Here is a 22,758-nt window from a genome sequence, read left to right on the forward strand (position 1 = left end):
GTGGCAAAGAAACCACTTTTATTTTTGTCAGCTATTCTAAAAGTCAGTAGATTGACACAGTGGTTGTGAAAATACCTGCTAATATGCTGAGGCCCAAGCCCTCATCTCCTGCCATCAAAACCAGTGATTCCCAAGCAGGGGTGGTTTTGCCCCACAGGGGACATTTGGCAACATCTGACGATGTCTTTGGTCGTCACATCAAGGGGCAGGGGAGCTCCGGGCATGAGGCGGGCAGAGGCCGAGGATGCGGCTAAGCGTTCTGCAATGCACAGAAGAACGCCTAGAACAAAGAACTCAGCAGCCCAAATTCTCAGGAGTGCTGAAGCTGAGAAACCACGATCTAGACTCTCCTGCTGGACTTTTAATCTGCTTTGTACTCCGCTGCCAAACCAGTATTCCTAAACCACCAAATTTACCTAAACATCACTCCTAAGCTTCAGTAGCTCCAGTTGTTCCTCGTTGCCCGAAAGATCAAGTCTTTCCTTCTCATCCTGGCATTTAAAGCCCTCAGGATTTTGCCCACTCATGTGTTCATTCCCCAGCAGGAACTCTGCTTCGCACAAGCTTTCATCTGCACCGCGTTCCACACCATCGTCCTTCTAGCGATGTTATCCCTCACACACGTACCTTGTGAAGGTCCTCCCCACATCGCTTCTCTGATCCAAATCTTACTCATTCTTTGAAGCCCACACATGCTGCACACCCCTTGCCAACGAGTCTGTCCCCTTTTGCACCACTCCCTTCTGTACTTATCCTGGGCTCATGTGTCTTACGCTGTTATATAGCTCTTCCCTCTACCTTGTTTCTCCAGTAAACTCCCTGAAGGGTTCCATCTTGTCGTTCTGGCCTTTCGGTCTCTGTTTGCACAGCATAAGGTGTGAAAACTGTATTGTTGTATTGAGAGATCCTTGTATTAAGAATCCAATGACATGAGTATAAAAAGCACCTTGTACACGGCCTGGTACCCTGTTAAGTGCTCAGAAAATTATAGTCTCATAGTATCTATAGAAACATATAATCAGGAGCCCACAGAATGTGCTTAATAAATCTTTTAATAGTAGTTACGTACTGGAGAGAGCATGCATTCAGACTAGCCTGGTATTTGGAACTAACAGCAAAGAAAAACTTGCATCAGAAATTCTACACCAATTAACACGCCTTCATGCTAGAGTGAATCCAGGAGCAGTGGGTGTCACATTTTCTCCAAGTGGTGCCTAAGCCAACCTTTCTGCATTTAACAAGTTAATGAATAGCTTATGAGTAACACTTTGCCCACTCTGGCCCAATTTAGAAGGCTGCCAATAGGATAGGATGTCAATATGCCACACTCGGCTTTGCGGGGGTCCCAGCTGCATCAACCCTAAGCGATTCGGCTCTCAGCCGCCGGAGACTCTGATATCCCTAGAGAAGTGGGCACCAGCGGGTTGAGGCTGCAAAGAGGTCCTGGCCTTTCCCCAAGTGGAAGAGAACGTTGTCTCAGATCCTGTGAGTGAAGGGAGTGGGGCCTGGTATTCCGAGCAGCCCAGATTTGGCTTCGGGCCAGGCACTGAGTGGCAAACAAGAAGGAACACATTCCGGGAAGGCAAGGAGTGCTGCCAACGCAAAGGCGGCCCGGCAAGCTGGGCCTGCTGGGCGCCAGGTGCTCCTTGGCTCTGTGGAGGTCAGGCACGCAGGGAAACGCACTCGGGTTTCTCTGAGTGATCATTTCAGAGGCTTAAACACCTCCTTCCCTCTCACTTTAGGTGGACAAAGCAGGGTTAAACCTCTAAACCCGAATCCTCTGTCCTCTGGGGTCTAGCCTCCCATCTCTGAATAAAGGTAGGAGGGGAAAGAGCGTTGTGGCCTCCTGAGATGGCGCTCTGCTGGAGCCAGGTTTCTGTAATTATGCGCCCTGAGTAAGGGAAGATGCTGCCGACAGCAAGGGCAGGTCAAGGGGAAAACCTGGGATTTCTATGTCCTTGTTGGAAGAGAAGCTGAGCTTCCCACCCACCCCCTCACCGCCCCCACACCCACAAACAGCACATGCTGGTTCTTCTCACACCTGCCAGTTCTGCCTCCCTACTGGCCTGACCTTCAGGTCTGGAGAGCCCTTGGGAACGTGTTCCATTCTCGTCCCCACCAACCCCCCCATGAAAGAAGAGGAAAGGCAACGAGAAAGGACCAAAGGAGACCGTGGAGAAATGGCCACGGGAGCTTGCCAGAGCTTCGTTTCTGCCGCTGGATAGGGAATGCACTGGACTTGGAGCAGACCTGGCCCGTTTTCACCCCACAAGGGGACAGTGCGGGGGCTTTCTTTGACCAAGGAGAACGAAGGCTGTTCCTCGCCTCTGGGGCTCCAGCTCCTGCTGGACTTTGCTGCCACCTAGTGGCCCAGGTGGCATCTCTTCCCCCTCGAAGAGACCAGCCTGGAGATGGGGCTTCAGTCCCCGCCTGAGGCAAACCGGAGAGCCGTCTCTGCGAAGCTTCTCTACCCTAGGATGCCCTGCTTCTGCAGCCCAGCAGCTGGGACAGAGGAGCAGCCCGGGTTTATGACCTCGCCCAGCTCGACAGGGGTCCTAATGCCATGGCCACCAGGTAGGAGGGCCAAAGCTGGCTGGCTGGGGGCCGGGAGTAGGGGTGGGGGCAGGAGACCCCTGTGGGGTACAGTTCAGCCAGAGCTCCCCTCATTCCTGAATGCCCTTTTCACCAGAGCTCTTGCTCCTCCCATGACCCCACCTCGTCTGGCTACACCCATGTTGTAAAACCTAGGTTCCTGCATTATATATATATATTTTTTTCCTCCAATCTCTCCAAATTTAAGGCAGTTGTTTCCTCCTTATAAAGTTAGCTCATTTCAACTTTAAAACGATAAAGATTATATGCCCTCTCTGTGATGCTGCTGCTATGAACCAACCCTGAGAATCATGGAAAGGGAGTATATTATGTAGATTTTCAGCCATATTTTCCCGCGTACGGTGTTCACGTATTTACTTCCTCTAGCAGAAGGAAGCACTTGGTTCCAGCAACCGCTTATCCTACAGACTCCAAACTCAGATCGGAGCAGCAGTACCCAGGGATTGTATAAACCCCAACTCCCTTTGCCTGCTTACCTCTCCAACCTCTTCGTGTGTGTGTGGTAAAATACACATAAAATGTACCATCTTAAACATTTTTAAGCGTGTAGTTCCATAGTGTCAAGTATATTCCCACTGTTGTGCAACCATCATCACCGTCTCCAGGACTCTGTTCGTCTTGTAAAACTGAAACTCTGTGCCCATTAAACAATAACTCTCACTTCCCTTCCCCCCAGTCCCTGGCAACCACCATTCTACTTTCTGTCTCTATGAATGTCACCACTCTAGGTACCTCATATAAGTGGAAACATACAGTGTTTGTCTTGGTTTTTTTCCTCAAGATTTATTTGCTTATTTGAGGCAGAGAGTGTGTGAGGGGGAGAAGCAGACAGAGAGGGAGAAGCAGACTCCCCGCTGAGCACAGAACCCAGTGTGGGGCTCGATCCCAAGACCCTGAGATCATGACCTGAGCTGAAATCAAGAGTCAGTGGCTCAGCTCACTGAGCCACCCAGGCGCCCCAATGTTTGTTTTTTTGTGGCTGTCTTATTTCACTTGGCAAAATGTCCTCAAAGTTCATCCACGTTATAGCATGTGTCAGAATTTTCCTCCTTTTAAAGGATGAATGACATCCCATTATATGCATACACCACATTTTGTTTACCCATTCATTGGTAATAGACACCCGACCTGGGTTGCTTCCACCTTTTGGCTATTATGAGTAATGCTGCTCTGAACATGGGTGTGCAGAAAGATAACTCTTCAAAATCCTGCTTTCGGTTCTTTTGGGGTCACAGCCAGAAGTGATGTTACTGGATCACGTGGTAATTGCCTTTAATTTTTGAAGAACTGCCATGCTGTTTTGCACAGTGACGGCACCATTTTACACTCCCACCGGCCGTGCATGAGGGCTCCAGTTTGCCCACACCCTCGCCAACACTTGTCTTCTGTTCGAGTAGCCGTCCTGATGCGTGTGGAATGGCGCCTGACCATGGTTCTGATTTGCGTTTCCCCGATGACTGCGGAGTTGAGCGTCTTTCCATGTACCTGTTGGCCATCTGTATCTCTTCTTCGGAGAAACGTCCGTTCACGTTCCTTACCCATTTTTTAATTGGCTGTATATGTCGTTGGTGTTGACCTCTGCAACCTCCTTCCACATCAGTCTCCCCCGGAGCAGTGTCCTACAGTCATGCAGAGTCTCTCTGTGCAGAAGAGACATATGCGTTCTCATCTACGTTTTGCAGTGACTGATCCATTTGCCACGAAATGCTCCTCCCGTGGCTGGTTCCTCATCCTTTAACACCAACCTAAATGTCACTTTGGAGAACCTTTCCTGACCGCCCATCTACAGCCAACTCCCTACCTACTGTCATATCACCATTTCTCCCTTCATGGAACCTGACCACAGTCTTCACGTACCCTGCTCGTTTACAGATTTACTTGGAACTTATGTTTACATGGAGCAGAAGTGCCGTGGGGACACAGAGATATTGCCTGGCATGTTCACTGCTATACCCTCAGTGCCTGGCATGGTACCTGGCTTGTGGTCTGGGCTCAGTATTTGCTGAATGAATGAATCAGTACTAGAAGGGTCATCCTAGGGGAAAAGAAAGGTGATGTGGCCCACATTGGAACTTAACCTGCCTAATCTAGGCTTGATGTCATAGAAAAGGACACAGGGACTTTCCGGCTCGGAATTCTGGGCTTGAATTCCTGAATCAGAAGCACAGTACCGTTTAAGCCAGGGACATTGCGTTGGAGCTGCCCAAGAGAAGTAGGGAAGCATTCTCGGTGCCCACCCAACAGAGGCAGAGGGCGACGGGGGTTTGCTGTGGCCGCGCTTCCCCTTCCCATTTGCCTGAAGTATGAGGCAGCTCGGCTACAGCCTTGTGAGATTTGCAGAGTGCTTGAGATTCTGGGAATGACTTGGGCTCCGCCAGTCTCCTTGGTGCCAAATATGTCAGTACAAGTACCTTTTGTGAGTAGTCAAAAGATAAAAATGAACTTTCCATACCACAGGACACTAGAAAAATCAAATGTTTGTATTTTAAAATATTTTCAAAGGCTAATGCCATGCTGGAACAACCCAAGGATAGTTGAACCAATCTCTCAGGGCAGCAGAGAGCATCAGCCAGTGCAAGCAGGTGTGTATAAATACACATAGCTTACAAACGAGCACAACAGAAAGGACACTGGCTCCAGAGGACCAGGCTGAGGAACAAAGGGGAGAAACGGAGAGAGGGCCCTCCAGAGCGACAGGCACACTCACCACTGAAATCCCTGGACCCAAGAGGACCTCCAGAGCCACCTGCCCTATAGCAGGCCTCTTGCCCTTTCTGAGCCTGGGGCATGGCTGGGGACCAGATTCAGCAGCATGTTGGCACAGCTACCCATGACTTGGCACTTCTGGTGGCCTCTCATGAGCCTCTGGCTCAATCTAGCAAGGCTCAGAGAATGGACGTATTCTTCCTGCCCTTCAGCAAGGACCAAGGCGGGGAGACACTGGGGCAAGTCGGACTATTTCCCTGAAAATGGGATACAAAGGAGTGACGAAGGGGGCGGGTTCCAAAAAAAGGATGGGGTTTTATCCCGTGTGGTGCTGTGGGAGAACAGAATATGAGTTCACCTGACACACAAAATGTGGTACAAGCAACCCCCCCAGGCAGGCCCTAAGCTTCATCCTAGAACCCGCAGCGGGGGGAGGATAAAGAGACCACTAGGCTGAGCTTAGGGACTGGTCACCCACAGACCGTCCCTCACATCCTCACTTGGGTTTGCCATAAACAGGACAATCATGGCTCCACGATAACGAATTTCCACTTGGATTTCTCCCTGATTAACCTCTCAGGTGTTTGAAGAAGGAAAAGCAGTGACTGTTTCTGACCCCACTCACCCCATCACCAGTGACACTGCCTGATACCTCTGACCTCCTCACTAAGGCCCTTCTAGAATCCACAAAGGCACTGTCTTAGCATTTTACAGCCCCAGGGAAAGCAGGCAGAGCCTGAGGCACAGAGGAGCTGTTTAGAAGGGAGGAGGCCTGGCAGAGATGGAGGAATCTCTAAGGCAAAGCTACACTGTGTCCGCTCTTCCCCTCCCCTGCCTCTCTCGTCCCCAGGGGTATCAGACAGAACCCCTTGACCCGGTCCCTGCACCATACCAGGCTCACCTTGGACACCCCCACCTCATTCATGGAGCGGAGGACCCTCCCCCATGGCCTGCGACTCACTGATTGCAGGTGAGACTCGTGAGCTCTGCCCTGTGGGGCCCCAACACCATCACGCCCCGCTGCCCAGCCACACCCCCCAGCAGGCTGCTATTGGTCACGGCCTCTCAGGCAGGCAGGCAGGCAGGGAGTACAAAGCCGGAGCTCAAATCAAAGCCGCCGACCTTCCCGTCCCCCATCCCCCCATCCCCTACTTGCCGCCTGGGGCACCTCAGAACTGTCTGAGCACACAGGGGAAGCTGCAGTGCCAGGCCTGTGACCACAGTGATCACAGGCCCCGTTTACCTGCCTCACCAGGAAGTGGCGGCTAAGGACACAGAATGCTGGACCTCTGCCCTCCTTCGCAGCCCCTGCCGCCGTCCTCTGCTGCGGTCCTGTCCTCCGGGTTCAGCCAGCCTCCTCATGAGGGGCCAGAACGGAGCCTCAGCACAGGGCATGAACCTTCCCCTCGGGCTGGAACCCTAGCCACACACCCTCCTCTCCTTGTTCATAGCTTCCCCTCACTTCCCCAGTCTGCCCTTGGCCTGACAGGTGCCCAGCCCCCTGAAGAGAAGCCCTTTGGGCCCCAGAGCAGGGACTCTCAGGGGCCCCAGTGAGAGCACCGGATTTTGGGAGAGAGCAGAGCCCCACTGGTGGTTTGGGTCCGGGCCTCTGTCCCGCTACTGCGGTGAACCGCGTGACCGTGGAGAGCTGCATTCCAGGTATCAAAAGATGGCCTTTGTCCCTTGGGTGGCTGCTGGTGCTCTGCCTCTGTGCCACATTGTTTCCAAGAAACAAGTTGATTTTCTTTTTTCCAAGTGCTTGCTGAAGCTTAGTATACAGAATTTCTCGGCTGGTTCCAAGAATCTGGCTTTGTGTCTGAGTCCCCAAATTGTAGGAGCTTTGTAAACAGGAGGGATAAGGGTTGAGGGGAGGAGGAAGGATCTGGAGTATTTTCCTTCATACTCAGCCTCAGCACAACAGCAGCATAAACCACGGGGGTCACTGGTGGAACCTTAGCACCCAGAGCATTCTTCTTGGAGAAGCCAAGGTGGCTGTTACCTGCACACAGGAGATTCCCAGATCAGAGAAAGGGCCTAGAAGGCAGACAGACAGGTCAGTAGAGCCTTTCTCCACCCCCACCCCCCCAAAGAGAGCTGATCAGGGCACGATCTGTGTACCCTGCACACTCCGTCCAACCTTGCTTGCCAGATTGAGCTGTCAAGCCAGCTCACGGGCAGGGCCAAATCCAACCAGGACAACAAGCAGCCTGGCCATAAGTATTGGCTCCTGTCTTTACCCCCACTCCCCGAGGCATTAGGAGGAGACAGGACATCACCTGTGCCCAGGGACTGGGCCATCCCAATTCAGGGAGCATAACTGCTGTTCCAGCCGGGAGATGCGGAACGCCAGATAGGATGAGGACATGACCAAGAAGCAGATCCTGGAGAAAGAGAGATAAGAAGGATATCTTATCCGGAAAAAAAGACATTTTTAGAGGCTCACCAAAAATAGTAATGGGGACAAAGCTACTTCCTGCAACTGGAGGAAGTAAAGAACTCTTTGCCCTTTGGCTACGTTTGGGCCTGGACATCTTTGTGCCCAGAGGCCACGTGGGGGTCCTGAGACTCGTCCCCCTGGCGGTGTCCTTGAAGCCCAGCAGGAATTCTGGGTCCTTAAACTGAGCCCACCCTCCCTCTGACCAGCCACCTTGGTCCTGTGCCTCCTTCAAGGCCGCTAAGATTATCCCCTAAGGTGGTGGGCCCGCTCCCCCAGCAAGTGCTGAGGCTGACAGCTGGAACTCAGCCGGGAGGACCAGAGGAAGGTCACGAGGTAAGGTGAGGGCAAGCCAGGGGCTGGCCGTTCACAAAGCGCCTCCCCCTCCCCACGTTCACCACTCTGCTGGTCCTTAGGCAGAACTACAGACAAGTCTGGGGTTCCAACAACTGCTCTAAACATGGCTGGCAGGAAGGCCGCGGCTCCGCCAGTCTACCCGATGGCCCTCTCCAACTTTGTCAGCTGACCCCTCCCCAATCCTGTACAACTTTCCTTTTCTCAATAGCTTCATATCCTGCCCCTCCCTACTGCACAGCCTTAACCCGAAATTACGGGGGTGCATGAATGAAGACTGGAGGCGCGTTGTCTCGTTGCCGAAGGGCCTGCCATGTAGCCTCCAGACACCGCGGCAGCTCTCAGTTGACTTAGGACCTTCCCTTCCCTCTGGGCAGTGACCTCCCCACACACAGAGGCCCTGCTCCAAACAGCCAGACACCGTGTGAGTTTGACCCCCCGCCCCCAATGTAGTCACCTACAGCACAAAGATGACCTTGAGGAGCTGGTAATCCCAGAGCCTCAGCTCCCCGCCGCTCCTGGGCTCCTCCTCCAGCTTCTCCTCCTCACAGACGGCCTTCTCTGTGATAGGAGAGCAGTTAGGCATCTTCGTGGGGCGGGAGGCAGGAGCCCAGCCCGGGCAAGGAGCATGCCCGCCTCCCCCCACTCTCTGAAAGCTGCTTAGGCTCTTGGCTTGGCTTTGCCTTGTGGATTTGGATAAAGTAAGAAACAGCTCTCAGAAGCATTTTTGGCTCTGATGTTTGCTTCTTGCAGAAGTGGGGGCAGGGAAAGCCTGGTCTTTGCAAGCAGATGTCATGGACGAGCACCCTGAGCTCACCAGACCCTGGAGGCGTCCTGGAGGGAAAGAAGCTGTCCGTGGAGTCCATGGATGCCCGAGGGATACAAGGGATGTTGTCTGGGAGGGACAGGGACCTGGAGGCAGGGCACACTTTTCTCCACTTCATCTCAGGGATAAGGACTTCCTGCAGAGAAGGCAGGAGAAACTCTCTATGACCCTTGGGATCTCACTTGTCCTAAGAGGCCCACACTAGGTTTATCAAAGCTTTTCCAGATATTACCAATATGGATACCTAGTAAGCATGATGGCAGGTACCCAGAAGGAGGGACGCCATTGCCATAGCAACCTCCCGTCTCTCTTATCTGCTCCCTTGCTGGGACCAGCCATTCTTCCAGGGAGCAATGTCTTTGAAGACTGCTGGTATAGAGCCACAGTGGGATCTAGGATGTGAGCTAACCCACGTACGGGCTCAGATCCGCTGAGTCCAAGAAGGCTTGGCACAATATATCTTAGCTGAAATAAGTCCTTCTAATCTGGACTCTAGCCCTAAGGACATCACTGACCTTAGCAGGGGGTACTTAAGGTCCCCACCAATAAAAATGGGAACAGCACCTTCTATCCTCTGTATAGTAGTGTGCATATTGTATGCTTGGCTAAATGCTTAATGGTTAGTGAAGGAGACTTCAAACACCCTGGGATCATTTCCATCCCCATCACTGTTCTAGAAACTCAGCTCTGCCTACCCAGAACCCCAGCAGCAAAGGAAACTGCTGGGACCTCGGCAAATCTCAAATGAGTCTGTCTGAGTTCTACAGTGATAGCCTTTGGAGTTCTTCCCCGAGGACGTCCCTAGCCCCTGGAAGGCCCTCCTGACCCTGCTAAAGTGTGGGATCCAACCTGGGCACTGTCCTGCTCAGAAAGTCAGCAGATCTGCCCAGGACCTAGCGGCTCTGCATGGCATGGAGGGCGTCAGGTCTAGGGGACCCCCTGGCATAGCATGGCCACTGGCTCTTGAGCCTGGAGCCCCAGTTCTGTGCTGCAGGCCACTGCCCGGGAGGCCCTGAAGGCTCAGAGCCAGAGGCTCCCTCACGCCAGCAGCTTTTGCTTCCAACCTCAGCTCTCACCAGAGACTCGCACTCAGGTTCCTCTGGAAATTCTCTTACACTCAGGCTCTTCTTGCTGGAAGGCTAAGGAAGAAAGGGAACTGGGGTCACTTGTCCATCGGGAACAGCCAAGGTCAGGAGTGAGGAGGCCTTAGCACTCTTCGAGAGAGCTTTACCTCCAGAGAAGCCACGTTGAGTCAGTAAAGCCTAGCTCCCAGAGTTTGCAGGGGTCCCCTGGTTAATGCTGGAGCAGAGGGCGAATCCAGGGCAACATACTTGCCCATGCTGCTGCCCCTCCCCACTTCCTCACCGTGGGCCAAAGAGAGCTGCGGGCGTACTGGGCAGCAGCCACGTGCTTCCGTCTGCACACTGAAGAAGCACCAGGAGGGCATGCACATGGGGACACACAGTGGCCACCGGCCTCAAAGAGACATGCTCATAAGCATAGACACCCAGTCCAAGGGCTAAGCCCAGATACACTGGGCCCGAGCCCGTTACTCCCCTCTCCCTGCCCCTGGTCCCTGTGCTGGAGAGACAGGCCAACCGCTCCCAACAGCCTTGTCCCAAGACTTCAGTCTAGGCCTGAGCAACCTCCCTGGCCGACTCCTGCCCCGGAGCTCCATACCTGGAGGTGTGTGCAGACCCTCCGCAGCATGTCATATACACTGTCCCGGGAAAGCAGTGACACAAAGATGTACTGGGACAGAAAAAGAAAACAGAAAAGGGCAGGGTAAGTACAGTCTGGGGAGAGTGCCAGAGTCAGGATCCTGGGGCTGGGATGGGGAGATTAACAAGGGATGGCTGGCCCGGAGACTCACTGACCTTCTGGCTGGTGTTGGTGGTGATGGCCAGGCCATTGGGAAGAAGCCGCGCCATCTTGTGTTTTTTGATCATTTGGACAGACACCACGGGAATGACCACCTGAGGGAGGACAGGCATGCTTCTCTCAGGACTCACGCCAAAGGACATGGTCCCTCTGCTTCCTGCATAGGGCCCCAGCCACAACTGGCAGTTAGCCAAGCATGGACACCATGGAGAAGCCTGGCCCATGTGGGAGAATATGTGAGCTTTCCACTCTCTGATGCAGGCTCCCCTTCCAGTTGTCCCACTGCCCTGCCCTGGCCTGGGCAGCATACACTGCTCCGGGCTCTCACCCTGTTATCCAGGAGGCCAAGGATGGTTGCCCTGGTGAATCCCATACTCCAGTAATGGAGCTCCCTGAGCTACCACCTGGCCACAATTATGGCTCCCCCAAAGTGTGACATCCCACTCGGATTCTGAAGGCATTTCAGAGGCACCCATAGGCAGAATAAACTAGCTGTGAACTGTTCTAGACTCTGGAGTCTAAATTGGGGCCCTGTTTTGGAAGGGGTGAAGCTACTTCCCTGGAGACCAGGTGAGATGCTTCCTAGTGAGAGACTTCACCAAGTGCCTGACACCCATAGGATAGGGGCCCTGTCTCTTTCCTGGCTGCGGCCTCATGGAGCCCATTGCAGCCCTTACCACTTATTACTACCTTTATATCCTTGCCAAAGAGGCTGGCATGGAAGCAGAGCCAGTTGGGGGAGATGTAGAGCCGGCCCTGGAGAAGGAGGTCTCTCTGGAGGGCACAGGAACACACTGGGAAGTCACAGGAAAGAAGATGGCCATGAGCAAACCCTGAAGGCCCAGGGCCTGCGTCCTCACACTCAGGAGTCCAGAGCCCAGCCTCAGGGACCGCCTTCCTCAGAATCCCCCTTCCCGACCCCAGGCCCCAAAACACCCATTCCACCAGCACCCTGAGTCCTTCTCGAGAGTCCTGATGGCCCCATCTGAGCCCACCAAACTGCTAGAGCTTTCCTCCTTCCCTACTCATGCTTCGAAGTGTTCCTTGAGCCTGGATTCTGGCTCCCTCAGGCAGAACTCCTTGCCCTGCCCTGGAGAGAGGGCCTGGATTGTGCAAATGCTCCCACATGCTCACTGAGAGGCCCAAGTGGGAAAGAACAGTCATTGATAAGAGTGGAACAGAAATAAAATTTGGAAGCCCTGACATGGCCTCAAGAAAACTTTCATAAATTCCATTTCATAGCCCCTATCTGGCCTGTCTTCTCATACTTTTGAAGAAAACAGGCCCAACCACATCCAAAGGGCAGCCAGTTCCCATATCAAAATTGCGCCTTGGAGGCTCCGGAGGAGAGGACCTGGGCCCCAGGCCCTCCAGGCACCTGTCCAGCCACACCTGGGAGACAGCTCACCTTTGAGAACCACCTCCTCCAAGGGGATGTCCTTAAACAGCTTGTGGTATTGCTGGTTGTATTTACTCAGTAGTGTCTGCAAACACACAAGCTGAGGCTGAGAAGTCCTGGGGGATGAGACCACCAAAGGGGCCCTGCACCAGCCACCAGGAAATAATGCCATGGGGGCAGGGGCTCTGGGGACTTGCACGAAGCAGTCCAGTCGGTAAATAGCCAGAGGGGGCAAAAGGCTGAGTTCCAAGCACAGCTTGTCTCTAGGTAACATGACAATGACAATAGGTCCTGACGGGCAGCCTATGACTGGAGGGGGAGACGCACCACCCCCACCCAGGAGGGGACACTCACTCAGGTTTCCCTTGGTGACAGGCCTTGGAAACCAAGGAGCCAACAGTCCCCGGATTCAGGCAGCCCAGCGCCCCCCCCCCCCCCCTTTGTGGGCAGTGAAAAGGCGGCCTCCACACACTTACCCCTTCTCGGCCACACTTCTTTATCTCTTCACCCTTCAAGCCTTCTGGCCAGTGCAGACTGCAAAGGAGACATTCCATTCCAGGGACAAGGAACCCTCAAGTTCTGCCCATACATCCTCAGAGCCAGGTCTGCCCTGGCTTCAAGCCAGAAGCTTGGGGGAGAGATTGAAGACTGAGGCCCTTCTCCAGGAGCCACAGCAAGGTGATAAACAACAGCGAGTATAGAGCTCAGCCCCGGGGGACGGGCACTCCTGCATGCTGGGAGCCCTCCTCCCAGACAGCAGTGGCCCACGGGCCCCCCAGGAGATCTGTCTGCCCCATGTGAACCTTCCAGAGAGGCTTAGGAGCTGCCCACCCCTGGGTATCAAAACCCTCTCCCACTTCTCTGGCCAAAGGATAAGCAGAGGAGCAGACCCGAGGATAGGTGAGCAGAGACTCAGGGATGGGGACCAGTCTGGGGTGCGGGTGAGGTGGAAATATCAGACTCACGGCTCCAGGGCCTGGCCATGGGCCATGATCCCAGCACGACTGCCCTCCCTGCACCCTCCTCCTGGCAGCCTGGCGCTCAGCAGACTCCCCTGACCTGAGAGAGGCTACCGAGGCTGAGGGAGAGGGGGTGGTGCTGGAACGCAAAGCTTTGCCCTGGCCAGGTTGGCCTGAGGGCAGGTGGGCAGGGAGGAGGCTGGTAACCTGAGAAGCCTGGAGTGCTGGTCCCCGTGTGCTGGGACAGGCCCCGGACTGGGAGGAAGAGGCACGGGGCAGCCTATGCCCAGCCTAACACCTGCCATAAGGTCCCCTTTCTGCCCTTTCTTTAACCCCTTTGCCCCTTTCTTTTTAAGTTTTTATTTAAATGCCAGCTAGTTAACCTACAGTGTAATATTAGTTTCAGGCGTACAATCCAGTGATCCAACACTTCCATACATCCCCCGGAGCTCATCACCCCAAGTGCCCTCCTTCACCCCATCACCCATGTCACCCGTCCCCCCACCCACCTTCCTGCTGGTGACCCTCCGTGTGTTCTCTAGAGTTCACAGTCTCTTCCCTGGTTTGCCTCTCTCTCCTGTTTTCCCCTTGGCGCGTTAGGTTTGTTTCTTAAATTCCGCGTATGAGTGAAGTCATATGGTATTTGTCTTTCTCTGACTTGTTTTGCTCAGCATCAGGCTCTCCAGCTCCAACCGTGTCGTTGCAAATGGCAAGATTTCCTTCTTTTTCATTTGCCCCCTTCTTTAAGGTCCTCCTGAGGGCTTCCCACCCCCCATCCGTGGCTAGATCTGCCGGGGAGGGGTCTCACCTGGAGTCCACGGGTGCCTGGACCCTGGCTAGTTTCTCTGAGCAGGACACAGTGCTCTTCAGAGAAGCCGTCTTTCCATGCATCTGTTGGTTGCTGAGCAGAAACAGGCCCACATCAGGAAGGGGGGCTCCACGGGAACACCTTCCCCTCCCAGCTCCACCACGGATGGGCCCCAGCCCCTCTGCCCGCACCCCAGCCGGCCCTGCTATTCAGGCTGAGGCTGAAGATGTCACCGTCCAGAGGCGGCAGCTTAGGCAGGAGTCTTCTGGTTCCTGACAGAGGCGGCAATCTCATGCCACCTTTTCTGGAAGCCTGCAGGTCAGTTTGTGCCCAGAGCGGAAGGAAAATCAGCCTACCTTAGCGGGGCACCCGGCAAGTAGGACTCCGGCCCCACCCCTGAGAAAGCACAGTGGGAAGGAGGACTCAAAGACTTGCTCACGGCTGACAGTGTAAGTTGCTGAGGTGCCCGAGCAGCGCTCCCATAAGCCATCGGGATCTGGGAAAGGATGCTGAGCACGAGGCCAAAGCAGAGCTGAGGGACTGGTGCACTGCTGCTGTGGGAGGGGCTCCAGTCAGCCCATAGGTAACTGCAGGCTGGGAGGGGAGGAGGGGCCCCACACCAGGAGGTGGCCTGGTGGCCTTCAGACAGTCAGGGCCCCTTGGCCCTGAGAGCCAAACCGTCTCAAAAATGTCCCAGAGAGAGGGCCCTGGAGGGAGGAGACACCATCTCCCTGGGCAGGTGGGGCTCCCCAGTGGCTTTTGAGTTCATGCCTCCCCTAAACAGCTCCGAAGCATAGGGTCCTCCCTAAGACAGGCCAGGAATCAATAAAACCTGAGCAGTCCGACTAACCCCCAACTGAGCGGGCCCAGAAGCTGACAGGAAGAGAGGGTGGCCAAAAGCAGGGCCAAGGCAGGGCACCGCGGTGGTCACAACGAGGCTACAATATCCCGGGCAGATAAGAAGCTGGAACCTGAGGCTAGCAAATACCAGCCCACAGGACCTCTCAGCTCTGTCACTGGGACAAGTCAAAGTTCTCTTCTTCAAGAACGGAGTTGCCCACTCAGCCGAGACCTGCCAAGACCCTCAGAGATGATTTAGTCTGACCCCTTACCATGCTGTGTACACAGTAGGAAACAGACCAGCCAAGGGACCGGCTGGCCCCAGTATCACACAGTGAAGAGCCAGGTGACCTCACCCCCCAAATCAGCCCATCCACAGCCCTGTGGCCTGGTGACCTCTGCCCTTCCCCTTATGGAGAATTTCGGTACACACATCAACATAGGTTTCCTGAATCTTGCAAGGTGACAAGTTTTGCTAGTGATTTGACCCTTTTGACCCCCACGGGGAATGTCTAGGTTTCTTTGGTTCCATCATTTCACATTTCAAGAGGGTTTTCCCTCCCCCTCTTGATTTTTATTATGCTCATTATAGAAAATATGAAAAAGGTAAAACATATAAATATGATGATCAAAATCACCCAGAAGGAAAAAAAATTCTTCAAAAGTCACCCAAAGAAAAGGCTTATGCATAAATATAGAATTTATGTGAATGGAATTATGCATTGTAATACGTAGGTCTTACTTCCGTTGCTTAACATGATCTCATGAGGAATTCCCCGTGTCCCTGGCCATGACTGAGACAGGTTCTCAGAAGTGTGATTCGTGGGTGGAGAAGGCATATTCCTCAGGCTGTTGAGACCCACTCCCAAAGTGCTTCCACACGCTCTACTGGTGACCACGGCCATCAGCGCTACGTGAGGGCGCCCGTTTCCCGACATCCAGGCCTTACCCTGCTATTCTTTCTCTCACTTTTGCAAATTCGATACGTGGAAACATGCTATTTGCATTTCTATTTCTGCTTACGAGGGGTTGAACGCGTCTTCCCATGTAGACACGTGAACCACCGGGACTGCGCCTGTGCATTGTCTAGGAGGATCTGCACCTTTGTCCTATTGATTTGTGTCAAATGCTTTTTTGAGAATATTAATCCTTAGTTTATCATGTTTCCAAACATCCTTCCCAGCGTGTCATTTGCCTCTTAGTTTTGTCTGTGGTTTCGTTCCGTTTTTGTGCGGTAGGTTCCTTCCACGTCTTCCATCTCTCGGTTCCTCACTTGGTTCCCGTGCTTTGGTTGGAGAGGCCCCCGAGCCGGAGTGTGTACAAGTCAAACCCCTGTAGCCTGTGAGCTTTCCTGGACCACCAGGAAAGAGAAGGATGTGGGGCCTGCTCAAAGGAACACACTCTAACCTAGAGGACCAGGGATAGAGAGAGACCCCAAGAAGGACCTTGGCCATGGTCTCAGAGGCACTTGCCTCCCACTCAGAACTGCTCATCTCTGGGGGCTCCGGCGTGGTAGGGACCCTGCCTCCTCCCTCACTGAAGGCCCTGAACTGGGGGCAATGCCAGCGTGCGGCAGGCACACATGACACGTTTGAGGAATGACCGTGTGGGGACAGGAAGCGAGGCTGCAGGAGGGATGGACCATGAGAGAAACAAAAGACCCCACAGCACCTCCAGGAAGAAGAGAAGGGGGGTAAAACACAGTCACCGGGAGCCAATGACTCTCAAATATCTTTAAACTTAAAAGCAACACTCCCTTATGCGTGATGAACAGGACGGTTACAAGCCGTTCCTACCTGTCCATCTGTGAAGGCCGGTCCCTCCTGGCTGGCCTCATATCGCTCCTGATACAGACACCCCGCCTGGGGCCCAAATGCACCGGCTTCAGAATGATCGAGTCAGGCTTTCTACCAGTCAGTCTTCTCCCCTGCAGTGTTTAGACGAGTGAAGACTCGGGAGCGAAGTCAGATACACACATAGGTCTGGGGCACAGTGGTCACCACAGAACCAGTCAGGTGGGGAGCCCCCAGGACCCGCTGGGCCCTGCCACAGAAGGCCAGGAAGGAGGCTTCAAGAGCAGGAAGCTGGAGAATGGGGGGACCAGCCTGGGTCCCCCCACTGTGCTGGCAGCCTCAGTGCATTCCCACACAGACCTCCTCAAGCCGGTTACTCTGTGTGGTGAACGATACCCCAGCCCAGCCGGTCCCACCCCAACTCCACTCTGTGGGGTAAGATCAGAAGTCCTCAAATCCCTGTCTGTTTTTTCAATGAAAGCCCCCCAAAATATCATTATTTCATCAAGGGGAGGCAACAGGGGAGGCCCAATACTTTGCACATTAGAGGGGGTAGGAAAGGTCGGGGAACACCTCAGATGGGGCCCTTTCACCGTGCTGAGCCGGGTCCCAAGGTGTGGGAGGTCTCCCCAGAGGACACGGCAGGTACTGCCCCTCCCCCCCGCAAGCCTTCCTTCATTCCTTCCACAAACACTCACTGAGCTTATCCTGCCCGGAGCCCAGCGTGGGGCTGCTGAAAGGGCCGGGAAGGGCAGCTAGCAGATTGGGGGAGATGTCAGGATAGGAGCCAGGCCAGTCAAGAAAGGGGGGCCAGGAGCAGGAGAGGAAGAGAGAGACAACGAGGAGGGAACCCAGAGGTGCCAGAGCCGAGCTGCATACTGCAGAACTCACGGACCAGGTTTCACGGGACACCTGCCACGGGCACTCCGCTCTCGATGCCGCCCAGTTCAGAATGCTTCCACCCGCGGGCACTTTCAGATCTAAATCTCTAACCTCAACACCCCCTCTCCTCCTGAGCTTCAGCCGCCATCAGGACGCATCCACCAAGCACGCTCGGGCTCATCCCCCAAGACATGCCTCCTTCCGTGCGCCCGACATCCCTGCAAGGCCCCTCTTGCCACCTGGGTCCAAGCCAGAATCCGCAGCTGGCTCCTCCCCACCCCTAGGACCCATCGCTCCCCAAGGCCCCAAGGGCCTTACCACTGCTTAACCCACGACACCGGCCACCTCCCCCACTCCTGCTGCGCGGGCCAGCCACATTGCCACCAGCCTTTCCGCGGATGCTGGCGACAAGCTTGCTCACGGGCCTGGCCCTCTGCTGTGTCTGCACGGCCAACAGAGCCACCCTGGGCCCAGACCCGATCCCACCGCTCTGCTGCCGCTGCTCCTTCTTCAGTTCCCTCTCGCCTCCGCTGTAGGCCTTCCTGATCGCCCTGCTTCCCTTCCTGGGCTCCCCCACAAGCCTCCCCTAAGTCCCAGCTTCCTTGCCACAGCTGCCCTCCCCAGCGGTGCGTCCTCCGCACCTAGCATTCCTCTCCGCACTCATCTATCTGGGGAATTCCACTCATCTGTTGAGCCCCAGTTCCAATGTCACCTCCTCTGTGAAGCCTTCCCTGGTTTCCCCTGTGCAGAGCTGGTCAGTCCCTCCTCTGTGGTCCCTCATCCCCTCCATCATGCTGTCGTCCCAGCACTTACCACACCAAAGTGTGCTTGTCTGTTTACACATACGTCTGCCCCCAGTCGACTCTGAGCTCCACCAGGGGTGTGTCTCATACATCCCTGTATCCCCAGCGCACGGCAGGCACCCAGTGTTTGCTTCCGTGAGGGAAGGAGACAGAGAAAGAGAGATGGTGACACTCCCAGAGGGAGGAGGGGAGGGAAAAGCAAGGCAGCAGGACAGAAGTCACAGCGGATGGGGCCCATGAGGGTCCCTGCAGACGGACAGAACCTCGCCCATGGAGCAGGCAGTCAGCACTGGCCCAGCACCACCAGCCGCCCAGTCCAGGCTGGCCGACTGATCAAAGGGGGAGCTCAAGTGGGAGGCAGAAGACATAAGCAAAAGGAGAAAGTGGCTCAGACGGGATGGGATGTGGTATTTGGGGAAAGCACAGGCCGGGCCCTCCTGCCTCCACTGCACTATTCATTGGACGGCATGCTCCTGGGCCATCCTGTGCCTAGGCAGCACTCCTCCAGCCTACCCAGCTCCCCTGCCCACACTCAACCCTCCGTAGGCCCAGGGCAAACCTCCACCCGGGGCTCCTCCAAGCCTTTGGCAGGAGCCATACCCAGGCCAGGCTGGAACAGAAAGCCAGGCCTAGCAGCCTGAGCCAGCCGGGCCTTCATGGTCACTGGCAGGTCCCCTGGGGCAACTTGGGGGCAGCTCCCAAGTTGACTTCTCCTGGACATTCGAGATAAGAGCATCCTGTGGGGCTTGCCAGCCCTTCTCAGGGCCTGGCCCAGCGACGCCCTCACCCCTTCAGCCACCAGCCAGGACACTGGGCCCCAGGGACCTCCACGTAGAGCCCCCTTCCAAACAAAAAACACGCCTTAGCAGCACGTCCCTGAAAGCACAAAACCCACCACCCTCTGAGGTGGCCCACTTCCACCCCGGCCCACAGCTCACTACCTCCTTCACGGAGGAGAGAGACCGTCCGGTCAACTCTGATGTGCGGCCTGCTGGTGACACATGAACATCACACGTAGAGCTTTTTCAAAAAGCAAGCAAAAAAATGATGCCCGAGCCCTGTCTCACACCAATTAAATCAGAGCCTCTGGGGGAGCAGCTAGGTAACTACATATTTTCAACTTCTTATTAAAGAATAATTTGCATACAGAAAAGCACACATAAAATAAGTGTACAATTCAGTGCATCTCACAAACAGAACCCAGCTGGAAGCCAGCCCCCAGAAGGCCCCCTGCTCCTCCGGCCTCATCCCTTCCCCCTGAAACCCACAAGGATGGCCGTCATCCGGGCTTCCATGGCACACATGGCCTCTGCCTCCGTGGGCCTTCTGTGAAAGGAATCGTACCACACATACTCCTTCACGTGGTTTCCTTTACTCAGCAATGCGTTTGTGGGGCCCCTCCACGGTGTTGTGTGTAGCTGTAAACTGTGCATTTTCATGAGTGTTTAGTATCCCATTACACGGACGTACTACAGCTGATTTATTCATTTGACAGTAGATGGGCATCTGGGCAGTTTTCCAGTTTTTGCCTATTGCGGAAGTGCGGCCAAGAACATTCCAGTACCTGTTGTGTGGACACAAGCATTCATTTCTATGGGTAAACACTTAGGACTGGAATTGGTGGGTCATAAAGTATGTTCAGTTTCAGGCTTTTCAAGGCTCTCAGGTAATCTGAAACACGCAACCAGTGTCAAGAAACCACTGGATGAATCTGGCCCCCACGTCTCTCCTTTCTTTGCGGCTCAGAGGGAGCCACAAGCACACCTCCTGGAATCCAGGGTGAATCCCCCTGCCTGGGCTCTGGACCTAGGGCTCTGCCCCTCTGGAGTTCCAGGAACAACGTCGGCAAGACAGGAATCACATTGTTCAGAGAGATTTCCTTCATCTGTTAAGGTCACAGAGCACATTTACTAGGTCATGCCAAGGAAGCAGGAGCAGCTTTCTGTGCAGCGGACGCTGGCTCTGCGTTCTTCCCGAGAGCCTCCCCACGTCCCTCCCAGGGCCAGAGTCCTGACACACAGCCCAGACACTGGTGGACAAGACCTCTGCCAAAGGGAAACTGGAATAATGCTGATAGCATCAAGCTTATCATCAGTCCTCTAAAACCTGAAGATAAAAGGCAAAAGGTAGTTTGCAAAAAGAATCCTAGCATTTCTTACGCAGAAGCGGCACCTCACTTTACTTTCTGCCCTGACGGTCCTTGTCCAGGACCAGTGCTTTGCTCTTGGACAAGGAGAGGGGAGAAAGCCCACAGCTGAATTCCATCCTGAGTGTACGGGGGGGGGGGCTCGGTGTGTTGGGGGGCACACGCTGGGTCCCCATCCATCTGTCCGGCTCAGCAGCAAAGGACTCAGGAGGGGCAGGCGCTCAGCACAGGTATGAACCCTGCTTCCCAGGAGCAGGCCTGAGAACACCTGGCCCAGAGTGTGCTTAGTGCCCTCTGACTACCTATGGCGGCCTTGAAATGAATGGGAAGGTGGAGGGCCGGGCGCCCTGCTTCCCAAGACGTCACAGTCTGGACCAAATGACTCTGACCGCCACAGCACAGATGCTCTTACGCAAAGTCAGCAAGCTGACCAGCAGCCTCTTGGGAGGACGGCATGACCTTGGCCCATCCAACTCCATTTCTAATGAATCCTAACCAGGACTACGAGACGGGCAGCGTGCAGCCAGAGGCAGTGAGCAGCCAGGAGGGAGGCATGCTGCAGGGACACTGGAGCAGAACTTCCGGGTGCCCCTGGAGCCGGGTCTAGAACAAGCGAAGAGGGAGCAGAGAGAGAAGCAGCGGGGCACAGGTCAAGCCCCCAGGCTGGGAGAGAGCAGAGGGTTGGCCCCGCTAGCAGCCCATGATCTTCCAATTCTGCACCGGTGCCCCAGCACTTGCCGCCAGCCCAGAAGCCCCCACCTGCTTTGGCCAAAGCCCACAAACCAGGGCACACCTGCAATGGCACACCTCGTTGTCATTTCAGCCTCTCACATGGGGCAGGTGGTTCTGCGGGCATTTCACGGGTGGAGAGCGGAGGCTCGGCTGGCTCCAGTGACTTGCCCCCACGCAGTCGTTGGCAGGGCCAGGATTCCGTGGAGGTCTGACACCCAGGCCTGGGTCCCTCCACACCCCCAATGAGCCCTCAGGATCAGGAGTGGGAAGGACTCAGAAGGTTCAAACCAAGTCAAGCCCTATCAGCGGAGGGAGCCCCTGGGGAGAAGGGCAGGGAACAGGTGTGGCCCCCGACCTCCAGTCCTGAGGCCAGCTCTGGCTTCCGGCCGGCTATACAGACTAGGAGGCAGCCCAGACAGGTAAGGCACCAGCTCCCGACCACACAACTGGGGAGGAGTGGAGCTGAATTCAAAGTCCGGTCTGGCCGAAATCCTGCACTCTGTCCCTTCAGCACGCTGCCCAGAGGGCTCCGGGCCTGGTGTTCGGCCCTCTCCCGTACTGCTCCCAGTAGACGGGGATTGGAGGACACCAAAGGAGGTCTCTTGGGCTGAGACAGCCATGCAGGGGCCTGTCTGGGAAGTGGGGTTCCCTAGATCAGACCCCTTCCCATCCCCCCACCCACCAAGCCTTTATCTTCTTTGCTCAAAGAACCAAACAAACTGGGAGAGCTAGTTGTTCTGGAGATGGGAGCCGGCGTAGCCCTCTGGAGGTGGCTGCATCCAGCCTGAACAAGGACCCCTTTGAGCTCTGCTGCCAACAAGAACTCCTACCTACAGGGATCTCAGAGGCTCCCGGGCCTTCCACCCAATGGGAGCCGGGAGGGCCAAGAACAAGGCTGGCCCCATCTCCCACTCTCGGCAGCCCAGACACTGCCCACTGCCCAGGTCTTTCTGTGGAGCCCAGAGCTGGTCCGCCAAGCCCTTAGCTGCTTGGTTGACTGGCCCCACCCTAGTTAAAGGACCCCAATTGCCCTCTTCCCTGCTCTAGGGCCCCCCGCCGCCCTGCCATCCCGCTCTGAGCTCTCAGGGCACACTAAAAAGGCCCAGGTGCTCACAGGGATGGAATTCAGGATAAAGTGCTCAGGTTGACTCCTCTCGAGCATTCAGGCATTTGGGAGGATTGCTAATGAGCTGCCCTCCCGGCTCTGCTCTCGCTCCTGGGTTCTGCTTAGCTAATGTGCTCCTGCCCAAGACGGAGACCTTCTCGCTCTTGTCCCCCAACACCTCCGCTCCCCGAGCCTGGTGAGCTGGTAGCTCCAGGGATAGCAGACCCCTCCCGCCTTGCCGCCGCACACGGTCTGCTCAGGATCTTCACTGCTGTACTGCCCATTTAAGTGGCTATCTCCCCACGAAGACAGTCTTCCTTATTCCCTTCCTACCCCAGCCCACACACAGCTTCAGGCATGCAGTAAGCGCTCAATAACTGTGTACTGAATAAACAAACACTCCCTGCTGAGAAGCTCCTTGGTGCAGTTTGTTCCCGCAGCCCCGGGACCTCGGGGCACAAACACAAGACCTGGAGC

At 55.1% G+C, this 22,758-nt stretch overlaps 1 protein-coding gene across 9 annotated transcripts in view; it reads right to left on the reverse strand.

Annotated features, from left to right (window-relative positions):
- Positions 1-3,376: 3,376 nt before the first annotated feature.
- The window catches only part of GRAMD2A (GRAM domain containing 2A), a 34,777-nt gene continuing 15,395 nt past the window's right edge, over positions 3,377-22,758 (reverse strand). For 2 of the 9 annotated variants that reach the window (XM_057303772.1, XM_057303775.1), the window contains exons 2-12: positions 13,981-14,073; positions 12,690-12,747; positions 12,223-12,298; positions 11,505-11,608; positions 10,811-10,909; positions 10,614-10,685; positions 10,010-10,072; positions 8,925-9,069; positions 8,569-8,668; positions 7,596-7,700; positions 7,248-7,353 (exon numbers count right to left, since the gene is read on the reverse strand). In XM_057303772.1, the coding sequence (XP_057159755.1) occupies positions 7,341-7,353; positions 7,596-7,700; positions 8,569-8,668; positions 8,925-9,069; positions 10,010-10,072; positions 10,614-10,685; positions 10,811-10,909; positions 11,505-11,608; positions 12,223-12,298; positions 12,690-12,747; positions 13,981-14,073 (928 nt within the window). In that variant the 3' untranslated portion in view covers positions 7,248-7,340. Of the gene's footprint in view, positions 7,354-7,591; positions 7,701-8,568; positions 8,669-8,924; positions 9,070-10,009; positions 10,073-10,613; positions 10,686-10,810; positions 10,910-11,504; positions 11,609-12,222; positions 12,299-12,689; positions 12,842-13,980; positions 14,074-16,616; positions 17,093-22,758 lie in introns of those variants that run through there. The other 7 variants (XM_057303773.1, XM_057303774.1, XM_057303777.1 and 4 more) reach the window with 7 other exon arrangements.

Source organism: Ursus arctos, unplaced genomic scaffold (assembly GCF_023065955.2).
Source record: "Ursus arctos isolate Adak ecotype North America unplaced genomic scaffold, UrsArc2.0 scaffold_28, whole genome shotgun sequence".
NCBI lineage: Eukaryota > Metazoa > Chordata > Mammalia > Carnivora > Ursidae > Ursus > Ursus arctos.